At 44.0% G+C, this 19,599-nt stretch overlaps 1 protein-coding gene across 1 annotated transcript in view; it reads right to left on the reverse strand.

Annotated features, from left to right (window-relative positions):
• lrrc7 (leucine rich repeat containing 7) overlaps positions 1-19,599 on the reverse strand; it is a 106,238-nt gene that overhangs the window by 17,910 nt on the left and 68,729 nt on the right. The window contains exons 8-19 of the mRNA XM_076278078.1: positions 17,465-17,539; positions 15,859-16,003; positions 15,149-15,221; positions 12,639-12,768; positions 10,496-10,611; positions 8,488-8,557; positions 7,933-8,032; positions 7,599-7,717; positions 6,701-6,889; positions 5,983-6,105; positions 3,377-3,460; positions 742-853 (exon numbers count right to left, since the gene is read on the reverse strand). Of these exons, the coding sequence (XP_076134193.1) occupies positions 742-853; positions 3,377-3,460; positions 5,983-6,105; positions 6,701-6,889; positions 7,599-7,717; positions 7,933-8,032; positions 8,488-8,557; positions 10,496-10,611; positions 12,639-12,768; positions 15,149-15,221; positions 15,859-16,003; positions 17,465-17,539 (1,336 nt within the window). The remainder of the gene's footprint in view (positions 1-741; positions 854-3,376; positions 3,461-5,982; positions 6,106-6,700; positions 6,890-7,598; positions 7,718-7,932; positions 8,033-8,487; positions 8,558-10,495; positions 10,612-12,638; positions 12,769-15,148; positions 15,222-15,858; positions 16,004-17,464; positions 17,540-19,599) is intronic.

Genomic DNA, 19,599 nt, shown 5'->3' on the forward strand with positions numbered 1-19,599 from the left:
GGAGCTACTGTAGAGGCACCCATAGTCTTTTTATATTTCTAAAATGAGCATACTGTAATTACACTTATACATAGCCATATTCTATTGCTCTTTATACTATTAATCCTGCACATACACTTATTTTTACTCTTATAATGTTACTGTTACTACACTGCAAATAACTGTACATACTGTACATATCTGTCTATACTGTTCATACTGAATATCCATATTTATTCTGTTTTTCTTATAATATAATACTGTGCATATATCATTATTATTTTTACTACTCTTGTAATGTTACTGCTACTACATTGCACATTTCTGTACATGTTCATACATTGTTCATACTGCATATCCATATCTATTCTGCTCTTATAAGGTTCCTGCTAATATGCACGTCACTGTCGGAAATAGGCGACCCACCAGGCCAGCACTAACCTCCAAGTGTGGTAAACAAAATATATTTCCCGGATATTTCAGGCAGTAAAAGCCCCGGTAAGAACCAAACCAGATTTTGTTCAAATCTACACACCTATATGGCTACTGAAAAATGTAAGGTTCATTTATCAAATGTCATTTTGAAGTATTAAAAAACATTGTTGTTTTAGAATTTTTGAACGAAAGGGCCGGTAATTGGTGCTTTTACGATAGATCCTGTTGTATTTTTCCATTGCAAATATATATATATATATATACATAGAAATATACATTTGGGATACATATGGGATATAGATGAGATATGAGTCATGTTCAACGTACCTTTCTTCTCTTTACCCAGTAACACAACCTTTGGTTTGTACATGGGAGGCTCCATCAGAGTGGGCCTCATGTCGGAGATGCGGATGTCATTGGGGGAGCCTCCCAAAGAATCCTGGGAAAAGAAAAACACACTCTGACTTCCTGACTGTGCCCAGGACAAGCCCCACAGGAAACTCTCTCTAAATATTTAAGTGCTTGAATTGGCCCCGTTGTAACTTTAAAATCAGATGAAAAAATACAGAGTTTTCTGTTTGATATCTATAATTTATGTGGCATTCATTTTTTTCCATCATTAATATTTTATGGATTCTGGTTGCACACAAGATGCTGTGAGAATATTAGAAAAGGAAGTAAGAGATATAGCACACAGTGGGCAGGCAAAGCTCACACTCAACTTGCATAAGCAATTTATATTTTCAAAAAACATCACCATCTCTCGAAATATTAATAGTGATCCATTACTAAAATGAGGAAAAATAACTCATTTAAAAAGTTCAAAATGATCACTATCAGGGTTGTGCAAAATTTGAATTGCAATTCTGATTCCAGTTTGCTACCTCAATTAAAATGCAAGTGAAATTCAAGAATTAAATTGGAATTTAAGAGCCAGTTTCAATTCAATTCTGCTATTTTGCACAACCCTGATCCCGATACTACTGCAAGACAGACCACATGAACCATTCCATTGGTTCACATGCTGTCTATATATAGTAGTCAAGGTTTGGCTGTCTACACAGTATATGGTAGTCAAGGTTTGGCATGTAACAAAATGAATATTTTCTTACTTTCTTAGTGTGTATGCTGTGTCACTATTAGCATGGCAGACTATGCTTTGGGCTAATGATAAAATCATGAGTCAATGTGAGGAACAAATTACTCATTCAGTCTCTTGCTAATTCAACTACACACCCAACAATAGCAACACAGCACCACATTTACATCTGTCCTATGAATAGGGAGTGATACACTGGTAACGGCTGATTACTTAAGACAGACAGTAATTACAATGCTTCACAAGAAACATTGGCATAAATGCTACTGGTTGTCCCTTTACAAACAATTATCCTCTATGGCTATTGATTCACCATAACACATTTCACACACAATCCGATCGTAATTACTTTTCAATAAATATTGACAAGTGCATTGTAACGAGTTTAGTAAAGGAGTCAATGACTGTAGTGACTGAAAATGACATTAACTAAAACTTCCAGTAATTGACTTCCATAACACAAAGTGACGTACAATGACGTACGACCTACGGCACGTATCGTTTTGAGTTCAAGTTTAAGCAGTCAAGCTAGTCAAACATCTGCTAATTTTGTTGTCAACAGTCTGACCATTGAGTACAGTGCATTTTGAGTGTCTCATGCACCATGTATCCTGTGCAGTTCTGATCATTCTTAACGTCTATTAACGTGTATTTTTGTCTGACGTTGTCAAGGATGCATGGTGCAACATGACACATTAGAACACCTCTCTATCTCTCTCTAGCCACCCGCCACTCATCAGAATGACGTATGTGTGTGTGTGTGTGTGTGTGTGTGTGTGTGTGTGTGTGTGTGTGTGTGTGTGTGAGTGTGTGTGTGTGAGTTCTTCACTGAGTCTAATGACACTGGACTCTGTCAAGCTAACACTGAGAGGTCACCCACTCCCCCATCCTGGATGCCCACAGCCTCCACAGAGCTGCTCTCATTCACACCTTCCCTTCCTCATTCTCTACCTGCACCCCCACCACACACACACACACACACACACACACACACACACACACACACACATATACACACCACACTAGTGATCTCTCCCCTCCTCCAGGATGACTACAGCCTCCTTGGAGCTGCTGTCTCCCTCACATTTCCCTGCTAACTTCCCATGCCCCCCCCTTCCCAAACACACACACACACACACACACACACACACACACACACACACACACACATACACACGCACGCACACACACACACTCTTTCTTTATCTAAGACAACCTCCAGCAACATCACTCTGTACCCTACTTCCAACTGCCCCCAACCCTCAACTCAACCCTTTCTGCAGTGGTATGGAGCCACTCTCTGAAGCCTCTTGCTCCCAGCCAAACACAAGTACACATCAATATTTGACCACGTTCTTCGGGGCTGTGAGTAAACTGATATGGCAGGCTGGATGCGCTCAGCACATTACGCCCTGAGAATACTTACTTAACTAGAAACCAACCTGCAGCAGGAGAGACAAAGCCGTCAAGTTGTCTGCCGTTGTTTAGGGGAAAAGGCTGAAGTGTGTTGCGTGCGTGCCTCTGTGTGTGTGCGCGTGTGTGTGCGTGTGTGTGTATGAATGTCTCTCTCTCTCTAGTGTGGGCGATAACGAATCAGTGTGTTGTATGTTGACTGTAGCAAGCATCTACCCACTTACTAAGCTCCACTCTGCAGCTTGCTACACACAGCACAGTTCTCAGGGGGCAGCATAGCACAGGAAGGCATCATTCACCATCAGCTCTCACTACTTTAAATTCAACTTAGGTGATCTGCAGTTTTACACAGGTCAATTTCCCCCTCCGCCAGCACAACCACTGAGCTGTGGACTCTCTCTCTCTCTCTCTCTCTTTCTCTCAAAGGTCTGGTCACTTCCAGCCACTTACTATGAGGCAGAACCAGGAGGATGCAATGGACAGGCTGACATTCTCGGGCTGAGGCAGCTTGTGGACGACGTGACGTAAAGAAATCTGAGCAAAACAAACAAGCAAACAAAAAAAGAATGGAGAGGAATTGGCATGGACTAGAGGAGGAGGCGCAGGTGAGCCTGCTTGGGTTGCAGCATTAGCATTTATTAGCATATAGCGGCTTCAGCTATGTTAGCTAACGTTAGCGTACCAATTAGCAGCTATTCTAGCCACATCCTCTTTTGAAGCAGCGCCCCAATCCCATGCAAGGCTCACCCACCCTTCCAATGGCTTTTAGCTGACAGAGGCAACATGAGGCCTTGGACACAACATACAAAAGACATCAGAGCTCAGCTTGAGATGCCAATCTGACAGTCATCTACACTGCTGTTCACAGCGTGGAAAAGGAGAAACAGGGAACATGTGGTAAACATGGATTATGCTACCCACTGACTGGAAAGCAACACATGATGAGATTTAGATTAAAAGAAATCCCTTCCCTGGACAGGGCATAATTTAAGAGCGGGCACTCATGGCAGCTAAGTGCTGTATCTGCATCTGTGGTTAAGGAGTTGATTGACCGATTGATATAGATTGCTTTAAAGCAGGATATGTGTATATCTGCACTGGACGCACCTGGTCTGTTTTATTTCAGAAAGTTAGTATTTCTTGCTTTCAGAAATAAAGTATCCATTGTTGGTAATATGAATATTGAAAATAATACAATGATATTTTTGCATTGATATGTCAGGTTTGCAAGTTAAGGGGTGTACACATAGGAAGCGGCAACGGCGGCAACGGCACCACTGCGCTCTGAAACCGATTATTTTCAATGGTTTGCGCAGCACAAGAATGGCTTGAGCAAAGCGCAGTGCAAGGGGCATTTTGAAGTCGAAGTTCAACCATGTTGACAACCATGTTGAACTTTGACCATGGCGCGCTGTAAATCATAGCTATTTTGCACTGAGCCCTAACACCAGCGCAGCGCAGAGCAGCGCATTCCGCTTCCTATGTGTAAGCCCCTTTAGCAGAATATTGTGCCACACTATAACAAAGAACGCACATTAAGAGGCTTGATACGATCATTCTAAATTTGGGGAGCAGAAAATTAGAAATCTCCTCTTGTGCGTTGTGTGTGCATTGTTGCTGTAAGTGCCATGCTGCTGCCAAAATATGCCCCGTTCTGTTTCCTGAGCGATGGATTGACAGGACCATCAGCTGGCCCAACAGATCGTCACTACTGAGGAGCCTCCACCTCCACTCACTCCAGAGCCTCTCAGAATACTCATGCATACCATTGACATTTCCTGCTGACCTTTCCGTCTGTTTCCTCAACACCCTCACCACTGCCGGACCCTATTTGGAGCCCAGCGCAGGACCACGTTTAATAGCTACTCTGCTTGGAGATAAAAGAATTCACAAATTGCACAGACACTCAATTATGGGCCAGAAAAATTTCAAGCACCCCTTTAGTTAAAAAGGGGCTGCTTATTCCACATTTCAGCTGCCCCTTCCAGCCAAGAGATGACATTTCTGCTGGGCCATTAGCATTTGTGGAGATGATTTGAAGCGTCATCCACTGCTTCACCAGCACAAAGGAGGCTAATGACTCTTTTATGATCCTGTCTCCTAATAAACAATGCCGTGGCAGCTGGCATCAGGACACAAGTGAGAGGTGAGGACGTGGGGGGTGGGGGTGTGGGGAGGGGCGGGGGGTAAATCCAGGGACACTGAGATGAAAGCCGCTCCTGATCTCTGCAGGTTTCACGTCCAAAGCCCTGCTTTTCAATACGCTAACCTTTGAAAACTATCCCCCTTGCTCCAAAGCGGCAGCTAATAGCAGGCGTTTAAATTTTTTATCTTACCCTCTTAAACTCTCCTATCTGGCAGACAGTCAAAAACACAGACGCTAAACTTTATTGACTGATCGGCTTTGGCGTTTGTCCTCTATTCAGAGCTTATCCTTGAAAGACCTTTTCCAGTACAAGGCATGGCGAGGCAAGAACACATTTAGCTACACTCATTTAAGCAATCAAGCCCTCAGCAAACACGGAGGAAGATATCTCACACTGTCTTCAAATAAAGATGAGACGAGGAGGATAAACTAAAATGGCGTCTCCTCTAGCTGATGGAATGGCTCCTCTATTCTTCTGGTGTCTTCTACAGCAGATTAGATTTGATGTAACATCCGCTACAGTCTACAGACTCCAAAGAAAAAGACTGGGTTTACTTCTATCCTGCCTGTTGGGTTCTCCATTCACCAACCAGCATATCTATTTAGCCTGGAGTTACAACTTCGACAGACTCAGGGCAAAGATCAGGGCTCCTGACTAAGGTTTGTGTTAGGTCCTCCACACACTGGCACCCTCTCAGACTTTAGACAGCAAAGGTCTACAGCTGGGTCCTCCTCAAACCAACATCGCATTGACTCTTACTTCAACAGCATCACAGACATGGAGTTTAATTCTACTCTAAGGTCCTTCTCTTAAACAACATGGCATCTACTGAGTTCTAGACAGTTCCACATTAGACAAGGAGGGGAACCTCCGGTACAGACGGCGGACGGAGAGAGTTCTGGGCCTTACTTCTGAGCTCTCTGTTAGGTCCTCCTTGTCTTTACGCTTTGGGATATCGATGGCGGAGTTCATGATGGCACTCTGATCGGTCAGCTGAGCCTGCTGGAACTCTTTCATTTCTCTATCTGTCACCTGCCATAGGAGACAAGGCCACAATATATATAGATATATAGCATATGTATATATATCTCTACATCTATGCTGTACCTTGAGGATGAAGACTTGGAATGTGGTATGTGGTACTAGGTGAGAAATCAAACGCTTGAAACTGGTCTCATTTCAAAAACCTGAAACACACACTGTATCTGCCTGTGACATGATGTCGGCAACAGTTGGTACTGATAAATTACTAGCGCAATGTCTATATAACTATGTGGAATAATGAATCTTAATGAATCTTCTTAATGAATAAGACTTCAGTCACAAAGAGGGAAAAGTTGTCATTCGACACAGTGCAGCCTCTCAGTCAGAAAATCATGCTCACATGTCCTGGTAGACTGTCTAGGCTCTTTTAGTGTCCACTTTTCACTGTCACATGTCCTGGTAGACTGTCTAGGCTCTTTTAGTGTCCACTTTCCACTGTCACATGTCCTGGTAGACCGTCTAGGCTCTTTTAGTGTCACATGTGCTTCCATGTGCTATGAATGTGGGAAAGTGAGGAAACCCTGCCATGTGAACAGTGAACAGGTGGCCTCTTTAAGAGTAGCCACTTTAAGTGGTGCCGTACCTCTTTGGGCGGCATGGGCCATGGCGGGTCGTATTTGTCGGCGTTGTGGTGCTCCATGTTGGTACCAGATGAGCACTTGTCAGTGGCCAGTGGGTGGGGCGTCTTGCCCACCAGGTTCTGCACAGACTTCACCATGTTCTTCAGGTCCTCGGGGTAGGGGGTGGGGTAGCGCTTCAGGTTAATCTCCACCTGAGCAGGAACGTACACACACGCACACACCCACACACACACACACACATGTGCAATCATACATCCATACACACAAACACACGCATACATACATACACACACACACACATACACGCGCACACACACACAGGCGCACACACATACATACACACACACACACACACACGCAAACACATACACATATGCACACACAAACCACACACATACAACAAGACAATAGCAATAGATTTAGCCACAACGGATATGAATATTTTCTCATATCTCGCCAATTATAGTTCAGCCAAATGTCCATGGGCATTGTATTTTCCTAAGAATAGAAAAAAACTCCACTCTGAACATTCTCCAACAGGGTATTTTACAGAGTAAAAATGACACAGCACTTCTTGGCTTTGTGCATGATGCTCCAGTTGTAAGGGTTGCTGAATATACTGTAACATTAAAATGCTGGCTGCACATGGTTTTCACTGACATAATTGTTCATTGTCATAGTTGTATTCAAATTGCACACAGATTTAAAAAAAAAAAAAAAATCCATTCACCTGTAAAAAAAAGAGCTCCTCAGCTTTAACATATTGACACTAGCTTTGATTGAGTCTTTAGTAAATAAGTAAATGAGTAAATACGTAAATAAGTAATAGTAAATAAGTGGATGGCCTGTGTGTGCTGCCCCTAAGCAGCTGATCCTATAGAGAGGGCGGGAAACCTTCACTTTTCCTGAATTGTCCTCCTCTTCCTTCTTCTCCTCGAACTCAAAGGCCACGGTCATGCGCTGCTGCCTCTGCTCCTCCCACAGCGTGGGGTTGAAGCTGTCGCTGTCCGACTGGTAGTCTGGGGAACGGCACAAGCAGGTTTATTACAATGTCCAGGTTATCATCCGTTAGCATGAGAGATTGAACAGCAATGTTCTAGCACAGATAAGATAGCCGACCTCAGAGCAAGAAAGCAAGAGAAATTAAACTAATAAAACATTGTATCATTTATGTAATTTAGATGTTAACAAATGGGTAGTCTGGGCGGATTATAATCTGGTATAATCAGTTTACCCTCTTCATGTCGCGGTTGCTGGGGAAACATGTAGTTGGTGAGGACCCTCTGCTTAGTCTCGGGGTGGGCCTCTGTCTGCAGAGGTATCAGGGCCTTCGACTGCAAGGGTCAAACACACAGGTCAAAGGTCAAGGTCATAGAGTCATGGGTCACAGTCATCAATATCACAGGCATATCTCATTTCCTCAATGTGAAATATGTACAGTATCACATAAGACAGCGTCATGATGTTTAATTTAGACCCTCTGATATCATAACATTCTGTGTACCAGTAATATCAGTTTACTCGGTGTATTATTGTATATGAACAGAGTTACAGGAATCCCCATACATTTTTACAATATGACAAACAATGGTAGTGTAAGGACCTAGGCTATCATGCAGGAACCAGAAAAGTTGTGGGTTCATTTGTGCCCTTGAGCAAGGCACTTAACTCCAAGTTGCTCTAGGGAGACTGGCCCTTGTAATAATTGACATATGTAAGTCACTTTGGATAAAAGTGTCAGTCAAATGAATAAGTAGCTAAGTAACTAATTGACAGTCCTCCTTCATACCTGATTGTCTGAGAGCCAGAGTGCAGCAAGATCTTTAAGTTTAGTGAAAGTGAACGGTAGATTTTTCAACCTGTTGAAAAATGACAAGATGAGACAAAATGATGGAAATGTTTGAATATGTAAGCATTTCACACTGCACAGTATGGAAATCAGCAGAAACTGTTCATGGCACATAAAGTGAATCAATTTGTGTCAATACTGTCCTGTTTGTGTAAAGAAGCCGATGTAAAATCTTTCTCTCTCTCTCTCTCTCTCTCTCTCTCTCTCTCTCTCTCTCTCTCTCTGTCTGTCTCTCTGTCCTTAGGGCAGGCCAACTCTCAGAAATGATCTAAACTCAACATCCTCCACTAATTGCATTATCTACATCCTGTAATCACACACACACACAGTAATCACCGTCCGCTCAGCCAAAGGGCTTCAAGGCCATTTGTTTTATCACACGGAGGTTTGTTCATCTTATAGAGATATGAGATCACCGAGTTCTAATTTGAAAAACATTGAGGTTCTGCAGTATGTGGATGAGGACGTGTCATGTCTGGGCTACAAAGAGGCTTTTGTCCTCTTCATCTCTCTCCACACCAGGGCCACCTTCCATTATTAATGGGACGAGGGGAAACTTCCAGATATTATCAAGAGATGCAGGGGATGACATTTGAGAGGTGTGTGAGAGAGTGTGTGCATGAGTGTGTGCGTGTGTGTCTGTTTTGAGACACGTTGTTTTGTGAGAGGGTTTGTGTCTGTGTGTGTAGGTATGTTAGGGCCTGTGTGTGAGTGTGAGTACTGTATGTGTGTAAAGGCCAATTTATAGTCCAGGCGACAAGTGTCGCTCGACAAAACGAAGTGCTGCCAACAGATGTCGTGGAGCTGTAGACTTTGATAGTCCAGCGCCAGTGACAAATTGTCAAATAGAACATCAACTAGTTTCTATAACAACTTGGACATTCAGTGTGAAACTAAAATAAATAGACACACCATGACCACGGAAACACAAAATAGATCTCAAACGATGTATGTGACAATCTCTATGAGACCCCAGCAGACAGAAATTGCAGATATTTTGTCAAGCAGCACTTATAAATTGGCCTTAACTGCGAAGATTAGCTGGACTGTTAGGTAATCATTTCAATCAGGCACGTGAGCAGACAGACCCTTGACTGAGCCTGATCCACTGTGTTTTCCTTCAGGTGGTCCTTTCCTTCAAGAGGCCCTGCTCCTGATAGGGCCTCTTCCTCTCCAGAGCCCTCTATTTCACTAAGGAGACCACATCCACCCACATATTTACCAACCCTAACACAACAGTGGTAACTAAAAGCCTCATAATACCCTGCCCCATAAAACAAACTCTTGAGATAGAAATAAATGAATGCAAAACATGTCAATAAAGGAAGTTAAATGAGCTGCAAAGGTGGGCGGTCGATTAAGTAGGGCTGGTGTGACCTCTCTGCCCATTTCCCTCTGTCAGAAGTGCCCACAGAGTCAAGGCAGTCTTAATGGCATCCATGTTAAGTGCATCTTAATTACCTCCAATGCTCTTAATCACAGCCAGAGCATCTAAACATCTCATAAATAGGCTCCTTAATTAGTCGTGGGCAATGAGGAAGTGCTCACTAATGCAGCGCGTCGCCACCGCCGCCACTCTCCTAATGCGCCCATCAGGAAAAACAACAACACACAGCCCGGCCTCCACGGCAACCACCTGGACGGCCCACAAATGGGTCCCCTTTAGAGGAATTAACAGCGCTTCCAAAACAGAAACACGGAAACTTCTGGAACAGAGCGAGAGGCTAGATCCACCGTTCCGTGACGAGAACACATTAACCCGCGTGTGCATCCCATGTGGATCATTGTGTGGTACCATGAGGCTTTTAAAAAAAAAAAAAGAAAAAAAAAGATAAATCATGGATTAAGGCCTACAGGTCACTACTACTGAAACGAAAGAGGGTCCAGACATTATGCTGTGACAGACCAGAGCAAACGAGCCCAGAGGGAAGCATCAGGTGTTGCCTACCTATTGTCGCTCAGATTGAGAACGCGGAGTTTCGTCATCTGGCCGATCTCATCAGGCAGAAACTCCAACTTATTGGAGCGCAAAGACATGACTGTCACATTCCTGCAGTTGCCAATCTGACACAGGAGAGAAGAGATGATACACACGGAACTAAAATTAGCACAAACATATGCATATGTACACACACACACACACACACACACACACACACACACACACACACACACACACACACACACACACACACACAGAAACAAACACACACACTCATATGCAAACATATGCTGAAGAAAACAGTACTGAGGACCATCTGCCAGCTCACACACACACACACACACACACACACGTGCGCACACACACTCACTGGACAGGATTGGGCTCATGACTGTCCCAAGTAGCATCACAAAGCAGTGAGTGATCCATCATCCAATGAAAAGCAAGAGGACATCACATCATATTTCACTGTCACAGTGAACAAAAACACACACACACCCTTCCTGTCCAAGAACCTGAATTATGGAGCTTAGATAAAGAGAGCTGGACTCGCCCGCTACTTTCAAGGGGAGAGGAGAGGGTGGCTGGCGCTGAGGCGGAATCTGAGGCTAAGGCATCAGGCCTGTGGCCAGGACTAAACAGAGGTGTCCTTCCTGCTGGACACTCCGGTGCAGGCCCGGATAAGAGCCCTGGCAACCGAGGAGAGGAGGGGAGAGTAGGGGAGAGGAGAGGAGAGAAGAGGAGAGGAGGGTAGGGGAGGTGAGAGAAGAGGAGGGAAGAGGAGAGAGAGAGGAGATGGGAGGAAAGGAGAGGAGAGGAGGGTAGGGGAGGTGAGAGAAGAGGAGGGAAGAGGAGGGGATAGGAGAGAGAGAGGAGATGGGAGGAAAGGATAGGAGAGGAGAGGAGAGAGGAGAGGACAGCCAACGCTGAGGCGGAATGTAAGGCTGGGGCAATCAGGCCCGTGGCCAGCCTTAAACAGAGGTGTCCTTCCTGCTAGTGGCTCCAGCGCTGGCCCTGATAAGAGCCCTGGCAACCGAGTGGAGAGGAGAGGAGAGAGAGAGAGAGGACAGGAGAGGAGGGGAGAAGAGAGAGAGATGAGAGGAGAGGAGAAGAGTGGAGGAGAGAAGAGGAGAAGAGAGAGAGGGGAAGAGGAGTAGAATAGAGGAGAGGAGATGAGTGGAGAGGAGAAGAGAGGATGAAAGGAAAGCAGAGGAGAGGAGATGCGGAGAGCTGTACAAGGGCCAGTCCTGAGCCTGAGAGAACGGGGAGGATGGAGATAACACAAAGAGAGAGAGAGAGAGAGAGAGAGAGAGAGAGAGAGAGAGAGAGAGAGAAAGAGAGAGAGAGAGAGAGAGAGGGAGGGGCAGAGAGAGAGAGGGATAAAGAGATAATGATGGAGAGAGAGAGGGAGAAAGAGAAAGAGAGAGGGACAGAGAGAGAAATAGAGGAAGAGAGAGTGAGGAGAGAGATAGAGAGAGAGAGAGAGGGAAGAAAAGGAGTAGAGGGAGAGACAGATGGGGAGAGAGAGGGAGAGACAGACAAAGAGAGATAAATAGAGGGGAAAGAGCAAGAAAGAAAAGAGAAAGAAAGAGGCAGACCAAGACAGAGAGAGAGAGAGAGGACAGAGAGAGTGTGGTGGCACAGGGTGGCATGAGGCATGGTCACAGCATGGACCCGTGCCCACTTGGATGGCTGAGTGGCAGCCTGGCTGGCAGGATGTGCGGCTGGCTGGCTGGCCAGCTGAATGGCCGACTGGCTCCAGCATCCCCCTGCTATCCCTCCACCATCCCCCCGCTGTCTCAGGAGCTGAGCCCAGGCCAAGGCCCTAATGAGCGATAACCAAGCGCACTGAGGAGACTATCAGCCCTGCACTCTATCAGTGCAACTCTACACCACACACAGGGCTCTCAAAGAGACAGCAAACCAAGGCCAGTTACTTTACCCCACTTCTACCACAATTACCACAAACAGAAACGTGAATTAAGTATCTCAGTCTAGACTTAATTGGGGGTCGTTTTTTTTTCTTCAAGTGACCGAAATGGGCCTCCATACAAACACTTATGTATACAATAAATATGTACAGGTGTGTCTGATTATGCATATTGATATATTACAAACCTTACTTGCATAACTCTTAACGTGTACTCACCTCCCTAGGCAGTTCTGACAGGAGGTTCTCGTCAGCCGCAAACGTGCGCAGGCTGGTCAGGTAGCCGATGGTCGGAGGCAACGACTCCAGTTCATTACAGCTGCAGTCAAACTCCTCTAAGAGCGCCAAACTACAGGAACACGAGAGATGCCACCGATAAGGAGCGGAGATTAATATGATGCTGTAGACTATGACGCTGTAATCTATTTAAAGATCACATTGTTTGAAACCTCATTTAACAGTTACATTCAAAACTACGACAAATATACCAATCATATTATCTTACCGTGAGGATGTGACACAGACAAACATTAGTTCCATTTCACAAAACATGTATGCATACAGTACCTACAAACCCTAAGACTGCATTTACATTACACAGCCCCTATTACAATGTAACTGTATCATTACATGTATGTTCTGAATGATGTTCACTGATATCACGCCGATACCTTATTATCAAGCTATGGTTACAGTTAAGAGTATAGTTCACAAGGCAAAGTAAAGTGACTGATATTTAGCAGACTCTTTTATCCAAAGTGACACAGTCTCGCAATAGTAGGTTTGATATTCAAACCCGAGCTGGTGAGGTCATCACTGCTATGCCATGAGTCATGGCTAGGAGTTTGGTTACAGATTTATAAGCACACAACACCAGAGTGCTGATAAGCACTGCTAACTCATGTGTTACTCTGTAGGTAATGCTATACACATGCAATGCAACAAGGGCTTTGTAAAAAGCGTTTCTCACACTAATAAATGATGTGGTAATATTTGATGCAATGCACACAGGTAAAGTTTCAGAGAAGGCTGGGATTTAAGATATTCCCAATCACACCCATATTTGGACAATGAAACAAACAACTACAAATAAATGAACAAATATGTGGTGAAAGGAATGACAGTGGAATGATGTTAGGTGTCTCTTCAATGAAAACTGAGACCATAGCAGAATCAATCTAGTGTTGAGAACTTTATTCCTCCAAGCTGCTTTCAAAGTCATAAACTTTAGCTCAGAGCCTTCAGATTCATCCTTATGTACTAATAAAAAAGATCAAGTATATAAGCCACATCATCCAGTCTGCTATACTTATTCATCTAAACGACCAGAGTGTTTATTGAGTCAAGCGCTTCAACTGTGCCAAAATGTGTCTCGCATCAGAGACAAGATGTTTTCCAATCTCTGTGGGGAAATCCTAAAATGTGTTTATCCCTTCGTGAACAGTGGGGGGAAAAAAAGAGATATTCCATATTTCTCCTGTCCGCACCGTGTGGTCATTTTCTCCCGTCCGCACCATGGGGTCATTAGTCCAACATTTGGACCCAGCTGGCCCTCCATATGCACGGCGTCATTGTGCCATGTCAATTTCAGCGTATATTCTCCACAGACACCAAAGGTGAGCGCTTGTCTGAATAAACACGCTCGTGGTCGACAAGAACAGGAGTATAAGAACACAGGAACAGTTCGGAGGCTACTTACCCTAATTTTGGGCGTCCACTAAGTAGGTCATTTTAGACGCATGTGTGGACGACACACACACACAAAAAAAAATTTGACCAATGACAAACCAAGAATTCATAAAAGGTGCACAGAATCACAGGCATGAGGAGAATGTGAGTGACATGTCACCATGGAGATGGTGGTGGTAGTCATAGCGGCATCACTATCTCTGAGGAGAGATCACACTCTCCCTGTCTGTCAGGACCTGACTTATTCATCTGAAGACATTTAACTTGATTAAACTTCTCAGTCTTTCACTTCTCTGTGAATGTCATCAGATTGCTCTGTTTTATTTGCATTTTTTTAAAAAAGGTAACCATTTAAATCTTTATTAAACATTTAAATCAACTGCTATCTCCAGAAGTAATTATACGATGGATTTTGCAATGCTGAGCTAGGCAAAGGAAGAGGAATAATTACTTAACAGCACCTAACAGGGTGACAAAGTACATTGTCGCCTCTCTCATCGTGAATTGCGGTATTGCCAATCAGCATTTTGCCACGCGAAGTGAGAAGAACCAACAGCACAGAGGTGTGAGACACACAAGCGCACACACACACATAGAAGATCCACAGGCCTGCCTGGATGAGACCCAGAGTGGCTGCCTCAAGGCCTGACCTGGTCTATATATATATATGTACATAGTGTTTGTGTGTGTGTGTGTGTGTGTGTGGGGGGGGGGGGGGGGCAAATTTAATGTGACTGCAACGTAAACGCATGTTCCCTGCATGTTCTAATGAGATTATGCTTAACCTAGCCCTGAGGCCAGCATGGAGCATATTACAACAGCAACACACACATTTACAGCTAGTCACTACACCTTACTTAAACATGCTCACACATCGGAGAGAGAATCTATTCTGCTTCTTATGATGAGTGTGTATGTGTGTGTGTGTGTGTGTTTGGTGGTGGCTGGGTGGAAAGAGATTATCATTTTAAGAGGTGTTTTAAAATATTGCTGCTTTGGGGAGTTTATTTTAAAAAATGCACCCTTTTTTTTTTGCTCACCTTCCAATGTTGTTAGGCAGTGAGGTAAGCTGGTTGTCATCTACTTTTAGCGTTGTCAGCTTTTTCAACATTCCTGTGGCAGAAAAACACACAGCAATGACAAGCACAACCTGGCTTATTTGGAATATGACACACATTCATTCACATTTTAGTACACAGATAAAGCCTTTCCAAAGCATGAATCGTGGTTTTAGCAATATGCTCTTCAAGACAACACTTTAAGAAACCTCAGATATCATGCAGATAATCAATCAGTAAGCATAGTGTGCTCATTTATTGTGTATACTTATTTAGTATTCTTAAATAGGGTTACTAGCGTGACGCACTGTGTACTCACTCGGCAAGTCCAGATTATTGTTCATGAATTCTGTCCACTGTAATGAGTATACTCATATAAATATAATATGATAATAATAATTCTGTAAGTCCACTGTAATAAGTATACTCATATAAAGGGGGGCTGATTCATGTAACATGAGTTACTGAAGCACCAAAAACATGTCCACTCACTGCAGATTTTCTCTTTTCACTCAAACATCACAGTATTGATGAGATGACAGTAATCTGACCCAGGGATAGGTCCCAAACACAGTCAGCGTGTCTACCCTCTTCTCTCTCTCTCACCACTCCTTCCCTCCCTCTCTCTCTCTCTCTCTCTCTCTCTCTCTCACACACACACACACACACAAACACACACTCCCTCTGCGCACCTATAGAGTCGGGCAGCTGCTGCAGCATGTTGGAGGACAGCAGGAGGTCTTCTAAGGACTCGCAGCCCGAGATGTCCGCATCCAGAGCCTCGATCCTATTCTTGGCCAAGTCCAAGTACCTGAGCTGCCGCAGCTTCCCTATAGACTACACACACAGGAGCAAAACACGCATGACACAGGGAATCTCTCCCGTGCACTGTACACACACAAGAGGAGAATGTGCATGAAACAGGGAATCTCCCATCTATTGTACACACAGGCACACCACAAGACAATAAGGGGCTCATCACCAAAATGATTGTGTTATATTTTATTGACAAAATAAAAGCATGACTTAATAACATGGATACCTTTCTTACACTGAAAAAGATAATCCTATCATAATACTGTTGCTAAGGCTTCGTATCCAATCATAACAAAGGATGTTCTTGTTATGTGTTACCCAGTGAACACTGTACACAAAAGCTGTACTCAAAATCCCACCATTTTCCAAGAAGCTTCATTTTTTTGCTAAAAAGCAATTCATTGATGACTGAAATCTTTACACAGAAGTTGTTTTATCTTTCCCAAGCACAGTATTGCTCAAACCACACTGCAACAAAGTTTGGCAAAAAACGTCAGCAACATCTTAACACAATAATTAACAGAAATAGCTGACTATTATCGATAGTCTCTCAGCATCCCTCATCCGGCTGATGGGATATAAATCCATAGTGGTGACTCACTGATAGATTTGGTGTGTTACTTTAGGTGTGTGCTTTCAGTGTGTACTTTAAGTGTGTACTTTAGGTATGTACTTTAAGTGTGTGATTTAAGTGTGTACTTTAAGTGCTTTAAGTGTGTACTTTAAGTGTGTGCTTTTAAGTGTGTACTTTAAGTGTGTACTTTAAGTGTGTACTTTAAGTGTGTGAGCCCATCTGCCTGATACCACCGCAGATGGGAGGTGACTCAACTAATCAGCTAGCAGCAGTCTACAGCCTCAGCAGTCTATAGCCTCAGCAGCCTATAGCCTCAGCAGTCTACAGCCTCAGCAGTTTACAGCCTCAGCAGCCTATAGCCTCAGCAGCCTACAGCCTCAGCAGGCAACTGTCTCTCCTTAGTAACTTTATAAACATGCAACTAGAAGGGCTGCTGTCCACGTCATGACATAACAACAAGTACTAATCTCCACTCAAAAATGTTACTGCAATAGTTGATGTCCATGTCACAACTTTAAACAGTAAAATCTCACACAAAGTCTGTTATGCATTTTCTACACAGCTAATGCATGTCTCTTAATGAACGGAAAACGGCCAGGCACTGCACAAATGATATCCTCTAGCGAAGAGTTTAACAAATCCTACATCACTACAGTGTAGATGCTATGAGAGAGAGACCCCTTGGTCATGATGGACCCATTTCAATAGAATATATCACAATAGAAAGGATGCATCCATAACATACTTTTGCTTTCACTGTAACTGTGTTATTTCACTTAACAAAGTGGTTTCAGTCATATAACATTTCATCAGACTAGCCTCTCTTTCAGTGTCAAGTGATTTGTTTTTGATACAGATTCACATGCTATGTACAGTACTGTAATGTTGGTTATTGGAGAGGGACTCACCCCTGGTATTCTCTGTATTGAGTTGTTATCCAGCCACAGTTCTTTCAGATTGTGTATCTGCTCCAAAACCTCTGGCTTAAAAAAGAACAAACAATGCAGTGGAAGCATTATCCTCTGAGAAAAACATTGAAAACATTGAAAACAACAAAACGTCAACAGGCCATTCTCAGTATCTCATTTCCAAAATCACTGCTATCAATCCAGTTTTCAGCTTCATCGGCATGCATATGAAATAAAAAGCGAGATTATTTTTCAGAGTTCTCTCCGATAGACAGCGTGTCAAAATGACAGTTTTAAAAAAGCTCCATGATGACAATGACTCATAAACTGCTTGGTAAAGAGACACTGTGCCAACACAATCCATCAATCTTCTGAAAGGGAGCAGCAGACATCCTGCCAGTGATGAGGTCCCGGCTGGCCGACTGCTGGCTGAAATTAACCAGATGGCAAATGGCTCTGGGCCAGAGCCAGACTGGATCAGAGCCAGAGCTCAGCCAGAGCCCAACCAGATCAGAGCCAGAGCTCAGCCAGATCAGAGCCAGAGCTCTGGTGGGTCTGCTTGTGCCACAGTTTCTGGGGGTCGCACTGGACATTACACACACAAACACAAACGTGTGCGCGCACGCACGCGCACACACACACACACACACACACACACACACACAGACACATATGCAGGCACGCACATGCACACACACACGCACACACATAAACACACATGTACTGTATACGCTCATGACATACTACATACAGACACACACGCCTCCAAAAACACACACACACATTACACTCACAGATACACCCCCACTCGCAAACACACACACACAAGTGTACACACACACGCACCCCCCCCCCCCTGATCAATTTAAATCTCGCTGATACGCCTTTCATGCATTTTATTTCCCCAGCATGATGCAGTGCTAAAATGTATTTCTCCACCCGGTCTGATGCCTTTCACTGGGCTCTCCATAGTGAAATTCTATGCACTGAACAAACAGCAAATGGCATTGAGCAAAAGATGGTGTTCCCTCTACACTGATTTTGCCATGGCGGCCCCCTACAGTAAAATGATTGCCCCCACTACATAAGAATTAGGGCAGACGCACGCTGTAGTCACAGCCACCTTTTAAATGATCCTGCTGATGTGCCCTCCCCCCTGGCTGGCGCTCACATTGCAACTTAACAATAAGTAGAACTAGTCAGAGGTTATTAGGACTTGTTCAGTTTCACTCCCCATATTGTTGTGTTTATTTTATTTCATTTTATTTATTTATTTATTTTTTTGGGGGGGGGGGGCATCCAACAAATACAGAGGAGTGTTTTAGAAAGAGTATAGGAGTGATTTAGGAATACTGTGTAAAGAGCGGATGGAGCTGCTGTGTGTCCTTCATTGTCAATGAGCAGGATTTGTAGGCCTCGCTTTACTTTAGAATTGTTGTTAAAAATATGCTGCACATAACAGAAGTATTACGGCCATTTGGAAACCTGAATTCGCCTCACTGGAACTTAAGCCTAAATGAGACGGACAAAAAAAAAAAAAAAAGGGAAACAGAAGATGTTGGCAGGAGGTCCGACTTGGCACCTTGGCTGCACCTCCTGTTCTAGCCGGAAGAGAGATTAAACCCTTGGCTTGAGCTCTGGCTCTTCCGAAGCAGCGGCATATTTTCTGTCTTTAAGGCCACCGCAATTATGCTTCCCCACTTCCTTTATGTGCAGCTCTGCTGTCATTACTAATATCTGATTCAGGTCCAAACTCCCTCGGCTGTTTAAGTCTTTCTCTGTGTGTGTGTGTGTGTGTGTGTGTGTGTGTGTGTATGAGTGAGCGGGGGCGGATCTGTGTGTGAGTGTGTGTCTATGTGTGACTATGCCTGTGTATGTGAATGTGGCTGGTAGGACAGTATGTGTGCGTCATATGTATGCATTTGTGTGTGTGTGTGTGTGTGTGTGTGTGTGTGTGTGTGTGTGTGTGTGTGTGTGTGTGTGTATGTGCTCTGAAAGCTGTGAAATGTCTGAGACTGCCGACCGGAAGCCCTGCAGCCTGATTCTGGAGCTCTGCAGTCTGATTCTGGAGCTCTGCAGCCTGATTCTTGAGTTCTGCAGCCTGATTCTGGAGCCCTGCAGCCTGATTCTGGAGC

The sequence above is a fragment of the Alosa pseudoharengus genome, unplaced genomic scaffold (assembly GCF_046254945.1).
Source record: "Alosa pseudoharengus isolate Yale_2024_CS ecotype anadromous, Long Island Sound unplaced genomic scaffold, YU_APseudo_1.1 YU_APseudo_1.1_scf_11, whole genome shotgun sequence".
NCBI lineage: Eukaryota > Metazoa > Chordata > Actinopteri > Clupeiformes > Clupeidae > Alosa > Alosa pseudoharengus.